The sequence below is a fragment of the Rhinatrema bivittatum genome, chromosome 7 (genome assembly GCF_901001135.1).
Source record: "Rhinatrema bivittatum chromosome 7, aRhiBiv1.1, whole genome shotgun sequence".
In the NCBI taxonomy this organism is placed as follows: Eukaryota; Metazoa; Chordata; class Amphibia; order Gymnophiona; family Rhinatrematidae; genus Rhinatrema; species Rhinatrema bivittatum.
Window position 1 is genome coordinate 294,711,115 of NC_042621.1, and position 21,150 is coordinate 294,732,264.

Consider the following 21,150-nt stretch of genomic DNA (forward strand, 5'->3'; position numbering starts at 1 on the left):
AATATTCACTTAGGTGGCTAACTTCTTAGTTAGCCGGCTAAATGCTTTTGAATATGGACCTCATGGTGTATTGGGATGTTCCTGGCACTGTTGGTGCTGATTTTAGTGCCTTGCGTGGTTGATGCCATCGCTGGTGGTGCTGCTTTGCCCCTCTCGTGGTGCCTTGAGCCATTCATGCCAGTCTTTTTTTGTCAAAATCATTTTTATTAATGAGCAACGCAGGTACAACCAGAACTATACCTTGGGGGAAAGGAAGGTACAATATGAGCCAGAGATTAATGCAGTTTTGCACGACAAGAGCAGTCCCCCAAAGTATCAAAGCCAACTGTAACAACACCCTGTGTACTCTCTATTTGAGGTCCATCGGACCAGAATAAACAGACCAAACTCAAACCATATCCCACTACCCAGTCACTCCACATACAACCACAGACAGTCTCCACACTACACACAACTCCCAACCCCTGGGAGACAACCCCTCTATGACAATCATCTACAGACATACATAGTGAGGAAATATCGAACGTCTTATAAAGTCCATTCCCCGCCGTAGTACACGGTGACCGCAGAGCAAGCGCCAGTGTACAGGGCAGTCCAAGCGGCGCGGGAGATCCAATCAGTTCCAGATGCCAGTCTTGGTGCGGCTTTCCCCCACGCTTGGTGTCTTAGAGTAGTATTTCCTCCGCTGCTGATGTCCGTCTGCCAGCTTCACTAAAACTGAATAGAAAGCCCCAAGTTTAGAGCTCAAAGTAGGATGCATTGCTTCTCCCGTTGATTTTAATGGAAAATGAATAAGTAAATGAAACGAATAAGCGAATAATTATTTTAGGCCCAAACTGAACAAGAACCAACCACAGAGCCAAATGAACAGATTGAACCAATGACCTGGAAAAACAATGGAGCCCCGGTTATGACGTTGGGTTTAGCAGTGATGTGCTCCCCTGTCAGTAAGGAACTGGAATGAGAGCACAACTCAATTACGAAGGAATGACCAGCGCAGATATTTGCAATACGCAAAAGGCACGGCACAGGGCCTCTCGCCGTCTTGTAGGCAGTGGCGTAGCCACGGGTGGGCCTGGGTGGGCAGGTGCCCACCCAACTTAGACCCAGGCCCACCCAACTGGCACCGGAACTGCAAGGCTGTCGCGGGATCCCATCCCCGCGACAGCGAACAAGAGAACCCACGCCTCGCGCGCCATCACGGCACACATGGGGCAGCGCTGCTGCGGCCGTATGGCCAACCGGTCTTCCTGTTCGGGGGGGAGCGGAAGCGCCGCGCGCAGCTTCCGCTTCCTCCCCCCAATGCAGGAAGATCAGCTGCCTCTCCTGCTGCCACCCGTTCTCCTGCTATCTTCGGGCCGTACAGCCTGCCGAACTTCCTGTTTGGGGGAGCGGAAGTGCCGCGCACAGCTTCCGCTTTCTCCCCCAAAGCAGGAAGATCAGCTGCCTCTCCTGCTGCCACCGGCCTCCTGCTATCTTCTTCGGGCGTCGGGCCCGCCGATCTTCCTGCTTGGGGGGGGAGGAAGCGGATGTTGTGCGCTCCGCTTCCGCTCCCCTCCCCCCGACAGGAAGTTCGGCAGGCAGTACGGCCCGAAGATAGCAGGAGTCCGGTGGCAGCAGGAGAGGCAGCTGATCTTCCTGCTTTGGGGGAGAAAGCGGAAGCTGTGCGCGGCGCTTCCGCTCCCCCAAACAGGAAGTTCGGCGGGCAGTACGGCCCGAAGCCCGAAGATAGCAGGAGGCCGGTGGCAGCAGGAGAGGCAGCTGATCTTCTGCTCTGGGGGAGAAAGCGGAAGCTGTGCACGTGCTTGAATGTGTATGTGTGGATGAGAATGGGAGTGTGTGTGGGTGAAAACTGGAGCCTGGGTGTGTATGTGGGTGAGAATGGAAGCTTGAATATGTGGGTGAATGGGAGCTCGAATGTGTGTATGTGTGGTTGAGAATGGGAGCCTGGGTTTGTGGGTGGGTGAGAATGGGAGCTTGAATGTGTGTATATATGGGTGAGAATGAGAGCCTGGGTTTGTGTGGGTGGGTGAGAATGGAAGCTTGAATATGTGGATAAGAATGGGTGCTTGAATGTGTGTATGTGTGGGTGAGAATAGGACCTTAAATGTGTATATGTATGGATGAGAATGGGAGCTTGAATATGTGTGGGTGAGATTGGGAGCATGGGTTTGTGGGTGAGAATGGGAGTCTGGGTTTATGTGTGTGGGTGAGAATGGGAGTCTGGGTTTATGTGTGTGGGTGAGAATGGGTGCCTGGATGTGCGTCTGTGTGTGCATAAGAATATAAGCCTGGGGAGGGGTGAGAAAGTGAGAACTTGTATGTGTGTCTGCAGAGAATGTGAGCTTGTGGGGGGGGGGGGGGGGGGGAGAGCATATGAGAGTGACAGCTTGAGTGTGTGAGAGGGAGTCTGTGAGAGAAAGCGTGTATGTGTGTGTGTGTGGAAGGGAAGAAGACAGTAATAGAAGAAAGACACTGAAAAGGAATTAGGAAATGAGCTATAAGGGAAAAAATGGGAAAAAGAGACCAGGACCAACTGATTAGAAAAATACAAAGATCAGACAAGAAAGGTAAAAATATATATCTATATTTTGAGATGTTAGCAATTTAAATATAAGCAACACAACCGCTCTCTCAAAATTTATGGACAGGTAGGAGCCGTGTATAAAATCGTAATAATAAGAAGGCTAAACTACCACAAATCACCGTGAATTATGTTTGTATCATTAAGTAAACCTCATACTTAGGCGTAGATGTGAATGCTATGCTGCATAATTTGGCATTATTTATCAGTAAAAAAAACAACTAGTAGACCTGCATGCCTACAGCCCACCCATGTTAACCTTGTGCCCACCCAAAAAATCAATTCTGGCTACGCCACTGCTTGTAGGTCTTCACGTTGCCTAGTGGCGAATGCCTGACATGACTATCAAAGGAACTGCAGCGCAAGAGATGCTTGCAAGCTCCTCTTTACCTGCTACATGTAAAAGGGACAGGTTTTATTCCGACTCATTGCATATCCAGAGCATTATCCGACGGCTGCTGGAAGAGCTGTGACTGCTCTCCGTCTTTACAGGAAGTGTGAGATGTTAAGGGCTGCGCTTATAAATTACAGGTTAGCATTGTACTCGTGGACGAGGAAAGGCCGAATGAATAAACTGCCCTGCTGGTGAAAAGTACAAGGCGGACTTCCAAAATGAAAAATGAATTTCAACAACAAACTCTTTGTGGAGAGGAAATTAGTGCACAGCGCTCCTCGGGGTCCCTTTTCTCTTTACTCAGTGGCAGACGCCATTGCTTTAATGTTTGACGTAGGCCACATATTTTTTGTGAGCTTCATAAATAAAGTCAAAACCTAAGGGATTTACACAGCTCTTTGAAGTAAGTTGCCAGCACTTCGTGTTAGTAAATTTCAGGCTGGATGAATCGGATGAATCCTGCAGAAAATTAAATCCAAAGCTCCCAGCAGAGTACTTAAGTGCAAAATGCCACCCTAGAAGAGCGGTTCTCATAGCGGTCCTTCAGGACCTTCCCCCAGCAAGTCTGTTTTCCATGAAATGCTTTTGCACACAGTGGAAACAGCGCAGACAAGTGTGGGTGTTCCTCGTGGATATCCTGTAAACCCAGCTGGCAGGGGGCAGGTCCCTAAGGAGAGGCTGAAAGCTGCGCGTGATACATGTAGGCACCAAGGACGTAGGAAGGCGCGGGACGGAAGTTCTGGAGGCTTGAGTTAGGCTCTTACAGGAAGATTTCAGCCACTCTCTGGCTCAGATAGCTGTGCAGCTGCGCAGCTGAATCTATCCAGCCGGATGACTTTAACCACCTAACTTTAGACCTGCTCAAAGGCAGGTCTAACTTATCCAAGTAAGGCTGAATACTGGTACTTATCTGGCTATCCTCACCCTCAAATGCACCTATTCCGCCTCTCACTCAGCTGGATAACTATTTAGCCAGATAAATACTCATCCAGCTAAGCAATGGTCGCTGAATGCGACCCAATATTCGAACAGTGCCACGTCTCCGGCTAAGTGGTGCTGAATAATCAAACTATAAGGTAGGAAATTGAAATCCAGAACCTCCAGGATTGCATTCTCGGAAATGCTTCCTGATCAACGCACAGGCCCCCAGAGGGAGGATGAGCTCAGGGTCTCAAAGTGTGGATGAGACGATGGTGCCTTGTTAGGAACTGGGGAACATTCTGGGGATGAGGGAGCTTTTTTCGGACAGGATGGATTCCATCTTAACCAGCGTGGAGCCAGGCTGCTGGTACAAACGGTTAAAAAGAATGAGATAGAGCGGCTTTTAAACTAGAACAGTCGCTCAGCAGTGCATGGTTCAGAGGGAGATATCGTGAAAGGATACTGGCAAACCAAATTTGTTAGAATGTCCCGAGAGAGAGAGAGAATGGTTGTAAAAGCTGAAAAAACTCAGGCATATTTAAATCCAGAACAAGCAGCTAAAGTTGACACCAAACTGCCTGTATCACCTGATAATAAGCAGGTTGTTAGAGCACATAAATACCGAAATACAAATAAACCTACTTTAAAATGTCAGAGGTCTGAAGAACATCCTTTTCAGGTTTACTGGAGCAGATGCAAAGCCCCGATCTGTGAATTCCCTGCCTCTCACCAGAAGAGTATCAACACTTGGAAACTCATGACACATATGCAAGCTCCTTGTGTGCCACTGCTTTCTTAATAAACTGCTCATGTTAGTGCACTATGAAATTAGCACAGTACAGGATACCAATCTGACTTGAAAACCTTTGCTTTGAAACCTTCCACGCTGTGCCCTATGAAATAAAAGAACATGTAAACTCTGTGAGTGCTATAAACAGAAAGGGAGTTCTGCATCCTTTGTCCCTCCTTCCCCCTCTACATTACTCGTCATGCATATTTCTTCAGTCGCCTGAAATACTGGCATCCTGGTAAAGCACAGCTGTGCAATGGAAGCACAATGGCTGGGCATTCCCAAAATCTTAACTGAAATGCAATATATGCGTATATTTTAATTCCACTGCTTGTCCTTTATGAAAAGGCAGGATCTGAAGTTGAAATGTTGGATTTCTGAACGCCTCTGCCAACATAACTGTGTCCTCACGCGTTGCTGGACCAGTTCCGATTACCTGATTCCTCTCCGGTTCCAGTCCAGTCATTATCGTTCTGCGCAATGCATCGAGATGAGAGTTGGGAACCTTGATCTGTTGGGGGGAAGATAAAGTCAAGTTCTTAACACGACTGAAATTAACTCCTTGGTGTTTCGCCTTGTGGAACTCCAGGAGCAGCATGACCTCCGAGAAAGCTCCGAGTAAGAAATTTGGGGACTGTCAGTGCCTCTGTATTAACCAGCTTGAAATGCAATCTAAAATGTTATCATCGCTCTTCTAACGCAACAGCCCGACCTTGTGCTCTTGTGCTGGAAACGTTGCCCGTCAAGGTCATATGGCATGGTGTGTAGTGGGATACAGGGGGTTTTGGATAGAGCTCCCCCTAGAATATCAGACCCGTAGGCATACAGGGTCTCTTTATTGGGGTAAATCTTACTGCAATCAATCAAAAATACATTAAGAGTTCAGCTCTTTACATGGGTGGCGCGTGTCGGGGTGTTCACCAACATTGTTGGATTGATATCCGAAAGTTTGGAATACAATAGTTGGAGTAAAAAGCAAATCCCAGGTAAGTGCATTTAGAAACTGTTTATGGACTATGCACAGATACAATCGGTCACCTTTTCGCCCGCTCCTCTACCGTCTTTTCTCCGGCTGTAGATGCCTTGGTGGCTCCCTTGTTTCTTTCTTTATTTTTCTTCTTCCTTATAGCTTTTTCACTTTTTGATGTATTCTTTTCTTTGCAGTTGGTTCTCTTTGCCCAGTTTAATGCCTCTGATTCGTGTGCCCTTTGCAAATGCTTTCTGTTGGGAAAGACGATTTACAATTTTTGACGCTGTGACGGAATTTCAGGTACCAAGACAGATGTGGTTCCTGAACGTGCGTTCCACTATTTGTAATGAAAGATGTGCGTGCAAGCGAGAAGGTAGGACCAGTGATTGGAGCAGTGGTCTGAGAGCCAGCAAAGGCAGGGCTGAAAACCCGCTGCTCCCATTTAAGTTACTTGTGGACTTGAGCAAGCCACATCGCTTTTAGTTGCCAACTTAGATTTTAAGCCCTCTAGGACAGGGACCCGAGTTGTAGCTCACCTTGAGTTCTGGTTTAGAAAGGCGAGTAATTAAATCTGAAATTCAAAGAATATCTCAGCTTTTGTAAGAGAACTTCAAACACCTTCCACAGCGCTATCATGCCATCCAGCTAATGCATAGTTATAAAACCACAAAATCAAACTAAAATAGATCTGAAGGAAATTAGGGCCAGATCGATATCCCTTGGTGATATGGAGTTAGGTTGAAAGTGCTGACTCTGCATTGAATTTGCCGTTATTTAAGGTTTTTACCATGCATGCTATGGTTTGTTGGCAGTCACCCATTCTTTTGGTTAATATATTTTCTTCCAGTTTAGTATGCCTCTGCCGCTATCCCTTTGTAGTATTGATTGCAACCACTGGGAACGACTTGACCTGAGATGGCACCATTGCCTAATCCCCCAAGAAGGAATTGCAGCATTAAAGGACACAAAGCGACTCTTCTGATCGACCGATTCCATAAAAATTACTTTATACTTTACATAGGAAAGATAAGCATTTCACTCCTTCTTAGTACAAAGCTGAGCCCGCCAGTCATCTAGTACTAACATCATTTGCAACTTGAAATAAATATCAGAACGTGTATTAATTACAATTACAAATCATTAAGAAACCAATTCAAATTACAGCTCAATATTAAATTATCACTTTGTCAAATAAGGACATCAAAGGTACAATACAGCTGACCAAGCTCATGTACGATGGTCTATTGATGGCTAGAAAACCTACAGCTACCAGCTGCTAAAAGGCTTGGATAATCAAAGTGTGTGCTGAAATGTTCAACATATTCAAAATCTTCTCCGCTTTCTTTTCTCCTCAACACCCTAGGCTTTCACTTCCTGTTTGGCTGCATTTTCTTCCGTTTTTCTTGCAGGATTTCTGAGGCATCGGGGTTCACCATGGCCTGCTGGGGTGCTCCCGCGTAGGCGTGCTCCCGCATTCCCTGCCAAAACACCAAAGAAGAAAGCAATTTACTGAAGGAGGTAGGAGATTGAAATAAAAATTGGGAAGAACTCTTTAATCATTCTATCCCGAGTGCCACTAGGACAGTGTACGGTAAGATATCCGCCAACTGTTTTGTCTGTGAGCCAATACAAACTATCAGTGCGTTTATCTCCGCACGACCTTAAACACCTTGCTGGGCAGACTGGATGGGCCATGTTGGTCTTATTCTGCCATTGTTTACTATGGTACAATGTTACCATGGTGATCCCATCTGGAGGCTTAAATATTTTTGTGTCTTCATTCTATGATATAGCATGATGCACAATAATACAGATACACTGCATCACACATTAAGTTTTAAAATATATATTCTTATTTTGGAATCTTAACTGTTCCGTTTTAAACTAAATAAGTAACTTGTCCATATGGAAGTCAATATTCAAAGTCATTTAGATGAATAACTCACAAGTTATCCATCTAACTCCATCTAATCCATTTAAATGTTTAGTTCTGAATATTGACCTCACGGTTTTTATCCATTCTCTGAGTCTGGTACTTTTTTTTTGTTCTTGAACACTATAGAGTAGTGCTGGTCCAGCGACCTCATAGCAGCCTGGCTCTGCTTTGTCCCATCTTGGTGTGGACAGAGCTTTACACATCAGCTTCTGAGGGAATGAGTTGATTTAATTTACTGTACTCAAGTGCACCTTATAAGGAGGTGTCAAGGATGGGTCATAAGAATGGTTCATAGCAGCAAACCATGTGTAAAAGTATGATACTCATTTTAAAGGTGTGATACCTCATTAATAGCTTTTTAAGGTTCCTCTTCTGCTGCTCGTAGGGCATTGCCCCTTTAAGAGACTCCCCACTTACCTACAGTAACGCGATGTTTATTTTATAGCCATGAGGCAGTCCTGTGTGGTCGTGATGGGACTGGGAGAGGTATCAAAGAAAGGATTTACAGCATCAAGCAGCAGAAGCTAGGAATAACCTGAGTTGCCCAAAATGAGCATTGTTTAAAAACATGTTAGCGCCATTTTGAAGGTGGGCTCAATGGCAGCAAATATTATGGTCGCATCTGATATCATGGGGAAATGCAAAGGCAGCCATATTGAAAACAGGCCGATGTGCTGACATTGCTGACCAAGATTTAATAATAAATACTGTTCATAATTTTATAATCTAATGGGGGGTGCTGATTTTAATGATCTGCAATAGGCAACAGTAACAAAATGAAATAAACCAATCTAATTTTGTAGGCTTTAGTTTGCTCCTCAGAAGATGTAGATTATCAAGAAAGTTTTAAAATGGCAGTTCGGGGGCCTGTTTTAAACTCTACAGATTTCCATGTACTTTTTGGTTTCTAAGAGGAAAACTCTATAAAGTACATTTTAACTTGGAAAATATAGACATATGATATTTCATACAGTATATGGTTTTATGCGGGAAGCTTTCCTCTTGCAATTGATCTATGTGTCATGACTGAAGTCTGTTTGGTATCTGAATAAAATGTTCCAATGGCAAAACTCTATTATTTCCTATGGAGGTGAAAGGTTCAATAAAGAAACATTGAATTTGAAATATCGAGATTTTTGATGCTAATATTACAACTTTTAAAGTAACATATATTATCAAACTTTAAAAAAATACAAGAGAGTACATGACACCAACTAATATTTCCTTTCGACAGAAGATGATCTTTCATTTAGTAACATTTCAGATATTGTATCAGTATGTTATAAATAAATATTCATTTTTTTGTTTTTATGTTTTACTTTTTTATTTTATTATTTGTTTTATTGTATTGTGATTATTGTGTACTTTTGGATTTTATGATTTGTTTTTAGTTTCATTTTAATTAGATTGTATGTAATTATTGATCTGTTTATTTAAATGATTTGGTATGTGTTTTATTGAACTGGAATTCCGTATGTTTTATCAGTAAATCGCTGTGACCATTGGAATTGCAGTCGATAAACATTTTATACATAAATTATTAAAAACAATGCGAAAATATCATTCCTTCATTGCTGTCAATGAAGGAATGTCCTATCCATTGCTATTGGATGAATTATCTTGCTGATGCCTGATTAGCAAAGTTATCTACTCTTTCAGAGACATCTCCTTCCCCACCCCTCCAGCAATCTGGTGATCTGTATTTAACCAGTCAGCAGTGAGGTGGTGTTTGTGTAATTTCAGGTAACCAATAAGCAGTCATTTCTCAGGAGTTAAGTTTCAGCCTCCAGCTACCACTATACTGGAGGCTGGAGCCGACATGAAGGAGAAAAAAAAATGATCTCCGTGTAGCTGTTTCTTCTGTCAGACCACAAACAGAATGGAAGCTGCTTCAAGTGACAGGACCTGATCACGTATCACCCTCTGTCACCTTTAATGGAAAGAAACACGGGTAAGTACGAAACGTAGCTACGATCAGATTTTAAGATGTCAGAATAAATTGGATTACTAAGTTTTGTAACTTATAAACAGGTCAAATATTTATTTGCCTAGCTTACCTTATGGTAAGGGATTTTGGAAATGCTGCATATAATTTATATGGTACCTAGCCTGTAGGTGCTAATAAGCTGTATAGGGTTGAATGGGATCAAGAGACAAGAATGAGACCCGTTGAAGTCAACAGAAACTAGGACAAATAATAAGTAGGTATCTGCTTATCTGTATCTCTGTTCTGTCTTCACAGTAATTTAATATTATATTGCTGTTCTGTACTGTCATTGTTTTGTATGCTTTGTTTATATGTATTACTGCCATCTAGTGCTGGTAGAGGAAAACTGCAGGAACATTTATCATGTTTTTTTTCCTAAAAAAAAAAAAAAAAAATGTGTAGCCTGTGCTCTAATTGGACAAGACACGGAGCATTATGGAAAATCTGCTTCATTTGTCAGAAACGTCTGCAGTCCCAGTCTCTCTCTCTAGATCCTTGAGAAGACACTGTTTTCTCTATTGAATTCAGCAGAGGTATTTAAGCAGGACTCATATGTGTAAGTATTATTCTGATTACTATTTCATACTGTAGGAAGTCCTGTCCTTTTCTAGTTGTTTTCAATAAATCTTTTGGAACTTATGAGAGCCTGTCTTTCTGCTAGGGTAAAATCCAGGCAGGGTCAGGGCCGTGGAGCTCAGGACAGTAGTCCTCCTAACCCCTCAGAGTAGCTGGGGAACTGAAGGAAAAAGGAAGCAGCATGGGGAAAAAAAAAAAAAAAGGGGTTGCAGAGGAACAGGGACATTCACAGCAACCCAAAGGCAGACTCGCCCTCTTGGTATCGGAGTTTCTACACAACGAACTCTGATTCTCCAGAATTTGTGTGTATCAAAAATGTGGCTTCAGTCTGTCACCTCAATCTTGTAGTTTTTTCAGGTCCTTCCTGCAATTCTACCAGTTCCAGTGTTTACTAGTTCTGCTCTTTGTGACCTGTTTCCTGTCCCTCAGTTCCAGATTGCTCCTTGTAACCTGCTTGCTGATTTGTTTATTTATTTATTTTAGATTTATATTCCGCTTTTCGCACTTTTTTTCAGCATGCTTTCAATCAGGCCGAGCCGGGCCGTTCCCAGTCAAATCATCTTCCCGGGGTAAATGGCTTTGACCATGTTCCTGCCCATCATTAAGAGCCAGCCAAGCTCCACTGGGCATTATTGTTAATAAGATGATCAGGTTTTTCGTGGGGAGTGCCGGCAGCACGCTCCCGAGCAAACCTCGTTGGACCTACTGTAGGCATCACGAATCAATGCACAGCACTGAAAAGCAGGTAGAAACGTCCTCTCCCTTTTCCAGCTCTGCGCTTACTTACAGCTGCATGCTCACGGCGAGCAGACGCCCCGTCAGGGTCCATTTCCTGGGCGTATGCCAGCTCGGCAGCTCTTCTGGCCAGCTCCACTTTATAGGAACCGGGAGGGGTCCAGCCGACGCCCTTGATCCAGTTCAAGTCAGATTTATATTTGACCTGGAAAACGCAAGATTAACAATCAATTAGGATGAATGGCCAAGCTGTCGCGAGGTCACGCAGCGCATGGTTTCAGCGGTGGCCGATGTGGGAACTAGAAAGACAAACAAAGAACGCGTTAATTTGTGCTGGAATGCATTTTCCTTCACCGCACCAAAGCAGGCATTGGAGAGGTTACCCAGGCGCTGATTTCATCCATAGTCGGAGCACAGCGATCACGGTGCCCAGTTATGGAGCAGGATTGTTAGGCTCATCCAATCTATCCCCATCTGCTTTAGGACTACTAAAATGGGCAGTGGTCTCAGTTCTGAAGCAGATAGGGATAGATTGAAAGATGTAAACACGAAAACCGTGGAGGAAAGGCGAGATAGGGGGAAGAGCTAATAGTGACATTCAAATATGTCGAAGGTTTCCATGCACAGGACGTGAGCCTCTTTCAACAGAAAGGAGGTTCTAGAACGAGGGGGTCATGAGATGGGAGTAGACTCAGGAGTAATCTCAGGAAATATTTCTTTACAGAGAGGGTGGGGGATGTGTGGAAAAGCCTCCCAGTGGAAATGGTGGAGACAAAAACAGTATCTGAATCCGAGCAGGCACGGGATAAATACAGGGGATCTCTAAGGGAGTGATGGGAATTGTTAGGGCTAGATAAATTGGACAGTCGGGCAGACTAGATGGGCCCTATGGCCCTTTTCTGCTGTCATGTTTCTCTGTCAAGCTTGCGTGTGATAATGTGACCTGGGCATGCTTACATCACTCTGGAGTTTGTGGGCCTGCTTGGCATGCTTCAGGTTGAGTTGCTCGGGGTCGCAGGTGTAGTGATGCAGGTGCTGCCTGTAGTTCACGTCGCTGGCTTGCTGCTGGCTCCTCTTGGCTTGGATGAATCCCGGCTGGTCCAGGGGTGTCTTGTACTGAAGCCTGGTGGCAGCGGACTGCCTCTTGTACTCCTGCTCGCTCTGCAGCTTGCTCATGTCTACGAAGTGCTTCATCTTGGGGTCATCGTCTATGCTGCGGAATCCAATCTGATGGCCTTTGCTCCTCAGGAACGCCTCTCGGTACCTGAACTGTGGGGACAGAAAGCCTTATATTTCCTGCTTTCCCTTCCCAGACGTCCTCCCTTGCAGAAGCCCATCCAGGCCCATCCTGCACACTCCTAGCGATTCGTTTAGGTTCAGACTTGCTCTAGAATACCCGCTGAGAATCAGCCATAGGGTATCCCGGCTCTTACAGGGGATGTTGTGCTGTTTGAAAAGGACATGAACAAAACCGATGACGTTTGGCGTTTCATTTCAAGTCATTTTCAAGTGCAACAACAGAAAATAAAATGAAATGTTGGTTTTGGTGCACACTAAATAGTTTTTGCAGTGCAAACACCAAGCTCTTACTTTGTTGGTGCAGATGCACAGGTTATTAATGAACCATGAGGGGCTCACTTAGGATGAAATTTAAGGATCCGGCAAAATTAGGGCAAATAATTTACAAAAAGACCACAAATCACTTTGCTATACCCATCACAAAACTTTTTGCTGCTGCCTGTGTTTTTCATTGTGGCGGGGGTTTTCTTAATTTGTATTTATTTATTTATTATTATTTGTTTAAAGGCTTTTCTATTCCATTTATATCAAAACTGTGTGCCTAACGGATCGATTTGGGTTTGAGTTTCTTAATATTTATTTCAGTTTGGTTCGTTTGCTGAACCGAAATAAAAACGTTACACTGTTAAAAAATTACACCCCTCCCCCCCCCCCCACCAAAAACAGAATCTGAACTGGGGCCTTCCTGGGCTTCATTGCTCCGTCTCTCTGCCTTCAGCACCACTGCAACTGAGCCAAAGCCACCCTGGCCCCCTCCACTCCCCCCCCCCACCACAGCTAAGCCAGGGCTTCCCGCTTACCCCCGGTCACTCCTGCCCTGCCCTGAGCCAGTGTTTGATGACCGTAAGGCACAGGGGCCCATACAACAAAATGGCGCCACCCTCAGAGCCAGGCAGCACCACCGCACAACTGGGAATCAGCGGGGCAGCAGCGACGAGCGATCACTCCGGCTCCTTTCTACGTCAAAGGAGTAAGTGGGGGTCCGGGGAAGCCCCGTGCATAATGAACCGAATAGCAGCTTATCTGATTAAAAACGAATGGCTGGGCACTGTTTGAATTCGGTGCGTCTGTGGCCAAAGGGTTGAACTGGCCACCAACTTCTGGAAGTGGAAAGAGACTCCACAGGGGGGGGGGGGGGGGAAGTGCACTTCTTTTCCACTGACCTTGCCTGATCCTTAAATATGGCACTTTTGTTTCTTTTAATTTCTTATTACAATTAAAATAAAAAGAAAGCTGCAAAACTGAATTGGCAAAACAAAGTCAACCGTGACTCCGTGACACGACTCAATGGATGGCAAAAATCAAATCTAGAACCCACGTCCAGTATCCACCAGGCCCGGATTTAGGCCCGGGCAAGCACCCATTGTCTATCCGGGCCTGCATCCCAGCCACCGGAGGTGCCCCCCGGCTGTCCATCACGTGCTCCAGGCCCTGCGGCAGCCTCAGCCCTCAAATGGGAAGCCCCCGTGGGAGGAGGGGGCCATGGTCACAGCGGGGCCCACAAGCACACGACGGGGCACCTGGAGGTCCGGATCAGGGCCCAACTGCTCTCGCCAACAAGCGGCTCTGAGGTGAGAGGAGGACCCGGACAGCAGCACCCCGGGGTCTCTCGCTCCCCTCCCTTTCCCAGACTTTGAGGAGATGGGAATTTACCCTCACCCCCACCCCCTCAGTTAATTTAGGGGGTCTCAGGGCGCCCAAAATGTAAATCCAGCTCTAATAGCCAGCGAGAAGATGCCTGCTACGCTGACATTTCCTTCAGGGTTGAGAATGGCAGCTCACGACGGACCAGAAAGAGCAGCATTTCATTCATGCAGTGGATCTCCTTTCAAATCACTGAGGGGACCAGGATTGGACTTGTTCTGTAAGGCAGTGATCGTGTTGCACGGTAAATAGGTTTTATCCATTTCTCCTTACATCGCTGGCAATATCTCTGGAAGCTTTCGCTGTCTGGAATGGGATAGCATCCAGCCGGAGGTCATAACCCAAAGCTCGGGTCTGTTCCCAGGAAGTTCTGTAGGCTTTCTGTTTAAAAAAAAAAAAAAAAATACATACAAGGTTACGAAGGATTCGGATCAGCCGTGAGCGGAGAATGACTGATATCACGCTATCCAGAGCGAGTTCTTCAAAGTCCTCAGCAAGCTGTGACTATTGCATGCACTCCATTTCTCCCTGTGGAATCAGACGCCATGCACTGGACAGACGACTGTGTTTCTACGCAGCGAGCATCCCTTAACCTGACAAAACATGATGACGTGAGAACGGTGGGGCCCATTATTCATGCTGAAGCCTTGGTTTTATTACTGCTGTACTCTGTTTTATATTTATAGCTTCTTGTACCTTGCTTTGACGTTTTGTGATGAGAGGCGAGTAATCAAACTTTACTAAATAAATAAATAAACATGCTATCGGTAACGGTTCAAAGGACGTACGAACGGCAATTCCACATCTCTAAGGAAATTCAAGAGGCTTAGTGGGGACCTGTGTGGGCGTGAGCGGGGGCGTTCGCAACACGAGGACTTTCGGCTGCGGCGAACAGGAATATTCGGGAGCGCGGAGGGAAGGCAAGCGGTTACCGAGGTTATAGGGAGAAAACTCTGTGCCTGCGGGCATTTACGTTTTCAGCCGTGTGAAGTGTGTGATGCAGTACGACCTGGCCCGGGGCAGAAACAGCTGAGACACAGCCGAGCAGAAGCTAGTGGTACCAAACTTAGCCACCGGAGGGCGCTGAGGAAGGTAGCAAAGACTACACTTCCCAGGTTCCCCGAACCAACACCTGACCCCTGGCTGGAGCCTGAGCAGGAACAGGTGGAGGAAATTGGGACTGATCCCTATGACTCAGCAGAATCTATGGAGGCTGAGGAAGAGGGCGTGCCCCCGTGGTGGACCTGGCCACAAAAGCCCGGCTCCTCTGAGTCTCTGGAGGAGGAGATGGAGGTAAGCTGGGGAGAGGAAAGCTCCAGCTGTTCCTCTATGGAGGTGGAATAACCAGGAGGTTGGGGGATGGTAAATCCTGTATTGCTGTATGGGTGTATGAGACAGGCGGGAAGGGAATTGTGTTTTAAATGCTGTGTACCCTGGGGCTTGTAAGGACAACCCCGCATTAATATAAGGCTGCAGCCGCTGAGCTACAGCACCACATTAAACTCCTTATTGATTAAGATCCTTTTTCTGTGTACTGCTTGGGACTGTGAGGAGTCCATAGCAGCGCTATGCTTGAGCTGTGCAAGGGGACAAGACGTGTCATAGGAGCGAAGCCAGAGGCCTGAAGCCCAGCAAAGCCCCACAGCATGCTGAGCGGAGGGACCTGGTCGTGACAAATGGTGGCAGCAGTGGGATCCTTGAAACTCGCTGACTGGAGGGCAGACCCAGCGGTCAACTACCTGTGCTTCTACTGACCTAGTGAAGGTAAAGGTGAAGGAGGGCGTCGGGGCAGGATTGCTCACTGAAGCCGGGGAGAAAACAGAAAAAAAAAAAAAAGAAAAAAAAAAAAAAAGTCTTGCCACTTTAGTTTCTGGTAAGCGTCCAGAGCTAAGGGGTGGGACCCGAGGAGAAGTACGACTCTGCGAGAGCCGAAGGGGGCTGGTGTTGTACGGCCACACTTGGTGTTTTTTCGTGTTGTTTCCAGGCATGGCGTCCGAGGAAGTGCTAAAATGGATGGCAACCCAGATGCAGCAGCAGCAAGAGGCCATGCAGCACATGATTCAGCGCATGATGGATCACCAGCAGCAGCAACAGCTCCCGTTGATCCAGATGTTGGAGGAGCAGCGCAAGGTCACCCAGCTCTGGGCCGCCCAGCAGGCTACTGGAACAGCAGGTACCCCACACCCGATGACTGGGACTGGCGGAGTAGGCCGGATGGACCTCATGCACGGTATCCACCTAGAGAAGATGGGTCCAGGGGATGACCCTGAGGCCTTCCTGGTCACGTTTGAACGGGTGGCTAGTGTGGCTGGTTGGCCCAGAGAACAATGGTCTGCCCGGTTGGCCCCTTGTTTAACAGGCGAGGCCCAAGCCGCCTATAGGGCTTTGGCCCCGGAGCAGGCCATGAACTATGCCTTGCTGAAGACAGCCATCTTGGACCGACTGGGTATAACCCAGGATTGGTATCGGCGCCAATTCAGGGAAACCTGGTTACAGCCGAAAGACAGACCTCGGGCCCTGGCCCAGCATTTGAAGGACCTCGCATATAGATGGCTAGAACCCGAAGGGAAAACGGTGACTAAGCTCATGGAGCTGATAGTGCTAGAACAGTATATAGGAGCACTATCCCCTCCAATGAGGAGCTGGGTGATTCGCCAAGGAGCAAGTGGGCTCGAGAGGGCGATAGTGAATACAGAGAGATACTTGGAGGCAGAAGCCGCTATGGGAGGCGGCGCATCCTCCAACAAAGAGAAAGGGTCTAAAGGACCAGGTCTGAGCAAGGCAGGTAGTCAAGGGGTTGCAAGGAATCAGAGAGGTCCCTTACAGGTGCTCGGTGGAAGGGGTGGACCGCAGGAAGAGACAGGCCCAGGACGGGAGGCGGGGGTAAGGCCGGCCCCAGGGCGATGTTTCCATTGTGGGGGAGCTGGGCACTTCAAAAGGGAGTGTCCACGCTTAGCGACCGCATATGCCCACCCACCGGAGCGAAGGGAGGAAGCAGTATCCAGAGACCCGAATCCCTACTTTCAGCAGGTTCAGGTCAACGGACAGCCAGTGCAGGCCTTAATAGACACGGGCACTAATCAGGCGCTGCTCTCTAAGAAATTGGCTGTGGCTTTGGGACTCAAGATGCCCCAAGCCCAAAAAGGGGAGGTGGTGATACGATGTGTACATGGTACGGCCGTTAGGTACCCGGTACATGAGGTACTGGTACGTTGGAGAACCCATGAGGACATCGTAGAGATAGCCATAGTGGAAGGATTGCCGGTGCCCCTCATTTTGGGGAGAGAGTGGAGGCACCTCGCGGAGGTGTTGGCGGGCAGGCAAACTTTGATAACCACAAGAGCCCAAGCCCAGACACAAGAGGTATGTGAGCATGAACCCCCTCTAGGAGAGATTTTTCCCTTTGAGGAGGGGGAGGTGGTGGAAACTCCCGGGGTTAGTCGTAAGCCCCGAGCGGAGAGAAAGAGGGAGAAGAGGGGACAGACTGGCCCAGAGGAAGGTGAGGACTAGGGGTCCACTAAAGAAATGATAGGCACCCTGCTAGCCCAGTTCCCAGAGTTTAGAGAGGAGCAGGTTAAGGACCCAGCCTTGAAAGTGGCCTGGGAAAAGGCTAAAGTATCTATACAACAGCTCGCTAATAAAGAGGCTATGATATACCCCTACTTTATGGTCCAGAGGGGATTACTGTACAGGGTAGAGGAAGGACTGCAGGGACAGGGACCGCATAAACAACTGTTAGTGCCCCTACGGTTTCAACCTGAAGTCATGTCACTGGCCCATGACCATCCCCTGGCCGGACACTTGGGCCTGCATAGCACCTTAGCCCGTGTCAAGTGGCGATTCTTCTGGCCAGGTATTTACAGCACAGTTAAGAAGTTTTGCAGCTCGTGCCCCAACTGTCAGTTGGTCGCCCCAAGGGCCCCCCCTAAGGCACCCCTGGTACCCGTGCCGGTAGTACATGAACCAATGGATCGGGTAGCGGTAGACATCATTGGACCGATAGAAAAAAGTAAACGCGGTCATCAGTATATTCTCGTGGTATTAGACTACGCGACCAGATTTCCGTGGGCCGTCCCTTTGAGGTCTACTGGGGCAAGGGTGGTAGCCCCGGAGTTGATAAGGATATTTTGCCAGTTCGGCTTTCCACGTGAACTACTGACAGACAGGGGTACCAATTTTATGTCCCGGGAATTAGCAGGCCTATGGGCCCAGTTCGGTATTAAACATATACGAACTTCAGCGTACCACCCCCAGACTGATGGGTTAGTGGAGCGCTATAATCAAACCCTGAAGTCCATGATGCGCAGTTGTCTAGAAAAAGATGCTAGTAATTGGGATCGCCTCATCCCATTCTTGTTGTTTGCCTCCAGGGAGGTGCCCCAAGCTTCCACAGGGTTCTCACCTTTTGAACTTATTTTTGGGAGACAACCCCGGGGTCTGCTCGATGTCATACACGAGCAGTGGACAGGGGCTGAGGCGGAACCTCAGGACATCATAAGTTACATTGGGGGTATTAGGCAGCATGCTGAGACTGCCCTGGGTTTGGCAAAGGAAAATCTCGAGCAGGCTCAAGAAAGGCAGAAGACCTACTACGACCGCGGGGCTAGGGACCGGGAATTTCAAGAGGGAGATCAGGTCTTAATATTGGTGCCTATGTCCCCTAACAAACTTTTGGCCAAGTGGAAGGGCCCAGGGACAATTTTAAGGCGCCTGGGGCCCCTAAATTATCAAGTCAAGGTAGGACTTAAGCGACCCCAGGTGTATCACGTCAATTTGCTGAAACCTTGGGTAGAGAGGCAAAGTATGTCCGCGGATATGATATCCGAGGAAGAGGTGGATTTAGGTCCACAAGTAAGGGAACTTAGTAAAAAAGTCGAGGTCCCGATAGGAGAGGAGCTAACTCCCAGGCAAAGAGCCCAAATACAGGAGATAGTTGAACAGGCCAAGGACGTGTTCTCCCCGTTGCCAGGACGAACCACGCTAATCACGCATGAGATAACAACACCGCCAGGACAGGTGGTTAGGAGGAGGCCCTATCGCCTCCCTGAAGCCATGCAGGATGAGGTTAGAAGGCAGGTTGAGGAGATGTTGCAACTGGGGGTCATCGAAGAGTCCAGTAGCGCCTGGTGTAGCCCCATTGTCCTGGTGCCTAAGCCAGATGGAACTTTACGTTTCTGTATAGATTTCCGGTTGGTTAACGCGATATCCACTTTTGATGCCTACCCCATGCCACGAGTTGACGAACTAGTAGAGAGGCTGGGACGGGCTCAGTATTTAACCACCCTGGACCTGACCAAGGGATATTGGCAGATTCCCTTGGCCAAGTCCTCGCGAGAGAAAACAGCGTTTGCTACCCCAGCAGGGCTGTTTCAGTTCGTGCGTATGCCGTTTGGACTGCAAGGAGCTGCGGCTTCTTGTCAGCGCCTCCTAAACCTGGTGTTACGCCCCCATATAGCATATACAGCGGCCTATATGGACGACGTCATTATATACTCCACTGAGTGGGAATCACATCTAAAAAGGGTTAGAGCAGTACTGCAGTCGCTTAGGGATGCGGGGTTGACGGCCAACCCGGCTAAATGTAGGATTGCCCAACGAGAGGTTAAATACCTAGGACATCTGGTGGGGCGAGGGTTGGTGAAACCCTTGCTGGATAAGGTGGAGTGCATTCGGGATTACCCGCTGCCCGAGACCCAGAAGCAGCTCCGAGCCTTTTTAGGGCTCATTGGATATTACAGACGGTTCATACCACACTTTGCAGATCTGGCCACCCCTTTAAATGACATGTTAAGGAAGGGGACCCCAAACAAGTTGCGGTGGGGCCCACTGGAGGTAGAGAGGGTGGAGAGACTTAAACGGGCCTTGTGCCGAGATCCCGTGTTGAAGGCGGTTGACTTCACGTTACCATTTCTGTTACAGACGGATGCCTCAGGGTGTGGGTTGGGGGCAGTTCTCTCCCAAGTGGACAAAGGGGAGGAACACCCGGTCTTGTACCTTAGCAGGAGACTTCACCCCCATGAGGAAAAATATGCCACTATTGAGAGAGAATGTCTAGCCGTTAAGTGGGCTATTGAAACACTAAAATATTACCTGGCGGGACGCCCCTTTGTGTTAGTGACAGACCATGCACCCTTAAAATGGTTGCACGTCATGAAAGAGTCCAATGCCCGATTAACCAGTTGGTATCTTACCCTTCAAACCTATCGCTTTGAGGTTAGACACAGAGCTGGTAGGGATCATGTTAATGCTGATTTCCTTTCCCGGTTGGGGGAGAAGACTGGAACTCGGGTGAGGAGTTCCAGGGTTTTTAAAAGGGGGGGGGGGGTGTGTGATGCAGTACGACCTGGCCCGGGGCAGAAACAGCTGAGACACAGCCGAGCAGAAGCTAGTGGTACCAAACTTAGCCACCGGAGGGCGCTGAGGAAGGTAGCAAAGACTACACTTCCCAGGTTCCCCGAACCAACACCTGACCCCTGGCTGGAGCCTGAGCAGGAACAGGTGGAGGAAATTGGGACTGATCCCTATGACTCAGCAGAATCTATGGAGGCTGAAGAAGAGGGCGTGCCCCCGTGGTGGACCTGGCCACAAAAGCCCGGCTCCTCGGAGTCTCTGGAGGAGGAGATGGAGGTAAGCTGGGGAGAGGAAAGCTCCAGCTGTTCCTCTATGGAGGTGGAATAACCAGGAGGTTGGGGGATGGTAAATCCTGTATTGCTGTATGGGTGTATGAGACAGGCGGGAAGGGAATTGTGTTTTAAATGCTGTGTACCCTGGGGCTTGTAAGGACAACCCCGCATTAATATAAGGCTGCAGCCGCTGAGCTACAGCACCACATTAAACTCCTTATTGATTAAGATCCTTTTTCTGGGTACTGCTTGGGAGTGCCAGGACTGGGCCTGGCATTCTGACTAGAGGCTGTGAGGAGTCCATAGCAGCGCTATGCTTGAGCTGTGCAAGGGGACAAGACGTGTCCTAGGAGCGAAGCCAGAGGCCTGAAGCCCAGCAAAGCCCCACAGCATGCTGAGCGGAGGGACCTGGTCGTGACAAGTGCATTAGCAACGCACGTACTGTATGCCTTGAGGTTACTCAAGGTACGCGCATACTGTTTATCCACCCGGCAACCGAATCTTCAAACGCAAACTCTGCGGTGCTTTGAGGTCGATATTGCAAGAGCCAACGCGCGACTAAGTTATTCAGTGAGTCGTGCACGCATCAGTCTGCACACATAGCTTTACCTTTTAGCACCAGAACTAACTTCAGCCTGAGAGCGTCCAATATGTGAGCTCGCTGGCTGCAGTTTAGCCCTGCCCACCCTCA

General features: G+C 47.9%; 1 protein-coding gene across 2 annotated transcripts in view; it reads right to left on the minus strand.

Moving 5' to 3' along the window:
- Positions 1–207: 207 nt before the first annotated feature.
- The window catches only part of NRAP (nebulin related anchoring protein), a 98,083-nt gene continuing 77,140 nt past the window's right edge, over positions 208–21,150 (minus strand). The window contains exons 39-42 of one of the 2 annotated variants that reach the window (XM_029610442.1): positions 14,110–14,217; positions 11,851–12,162; positions 10,946–11,098; positions 208–717 (exon numbers count right to left, since the gene is read on the minus strand). In XM_029610442.1, the coding sequence (XP_029466302.1) occupies positions 712–717; positions 10,946–11,098; positions 11,851–12,162; positions 14,110–14,217 (579 nt within the window). In that variant the 3' untranslated portion in view covers positions 208–711. Of the gene's footprint in view, positions 718–6,641; positions 7,138–10,945; positions 11,099–11,850; positions 12,163–14,109; positions 14,218–21,150 lie in introns of those variants that run through there. The other variant, XM_029610441.1, reaches the window with a different exon arrangement.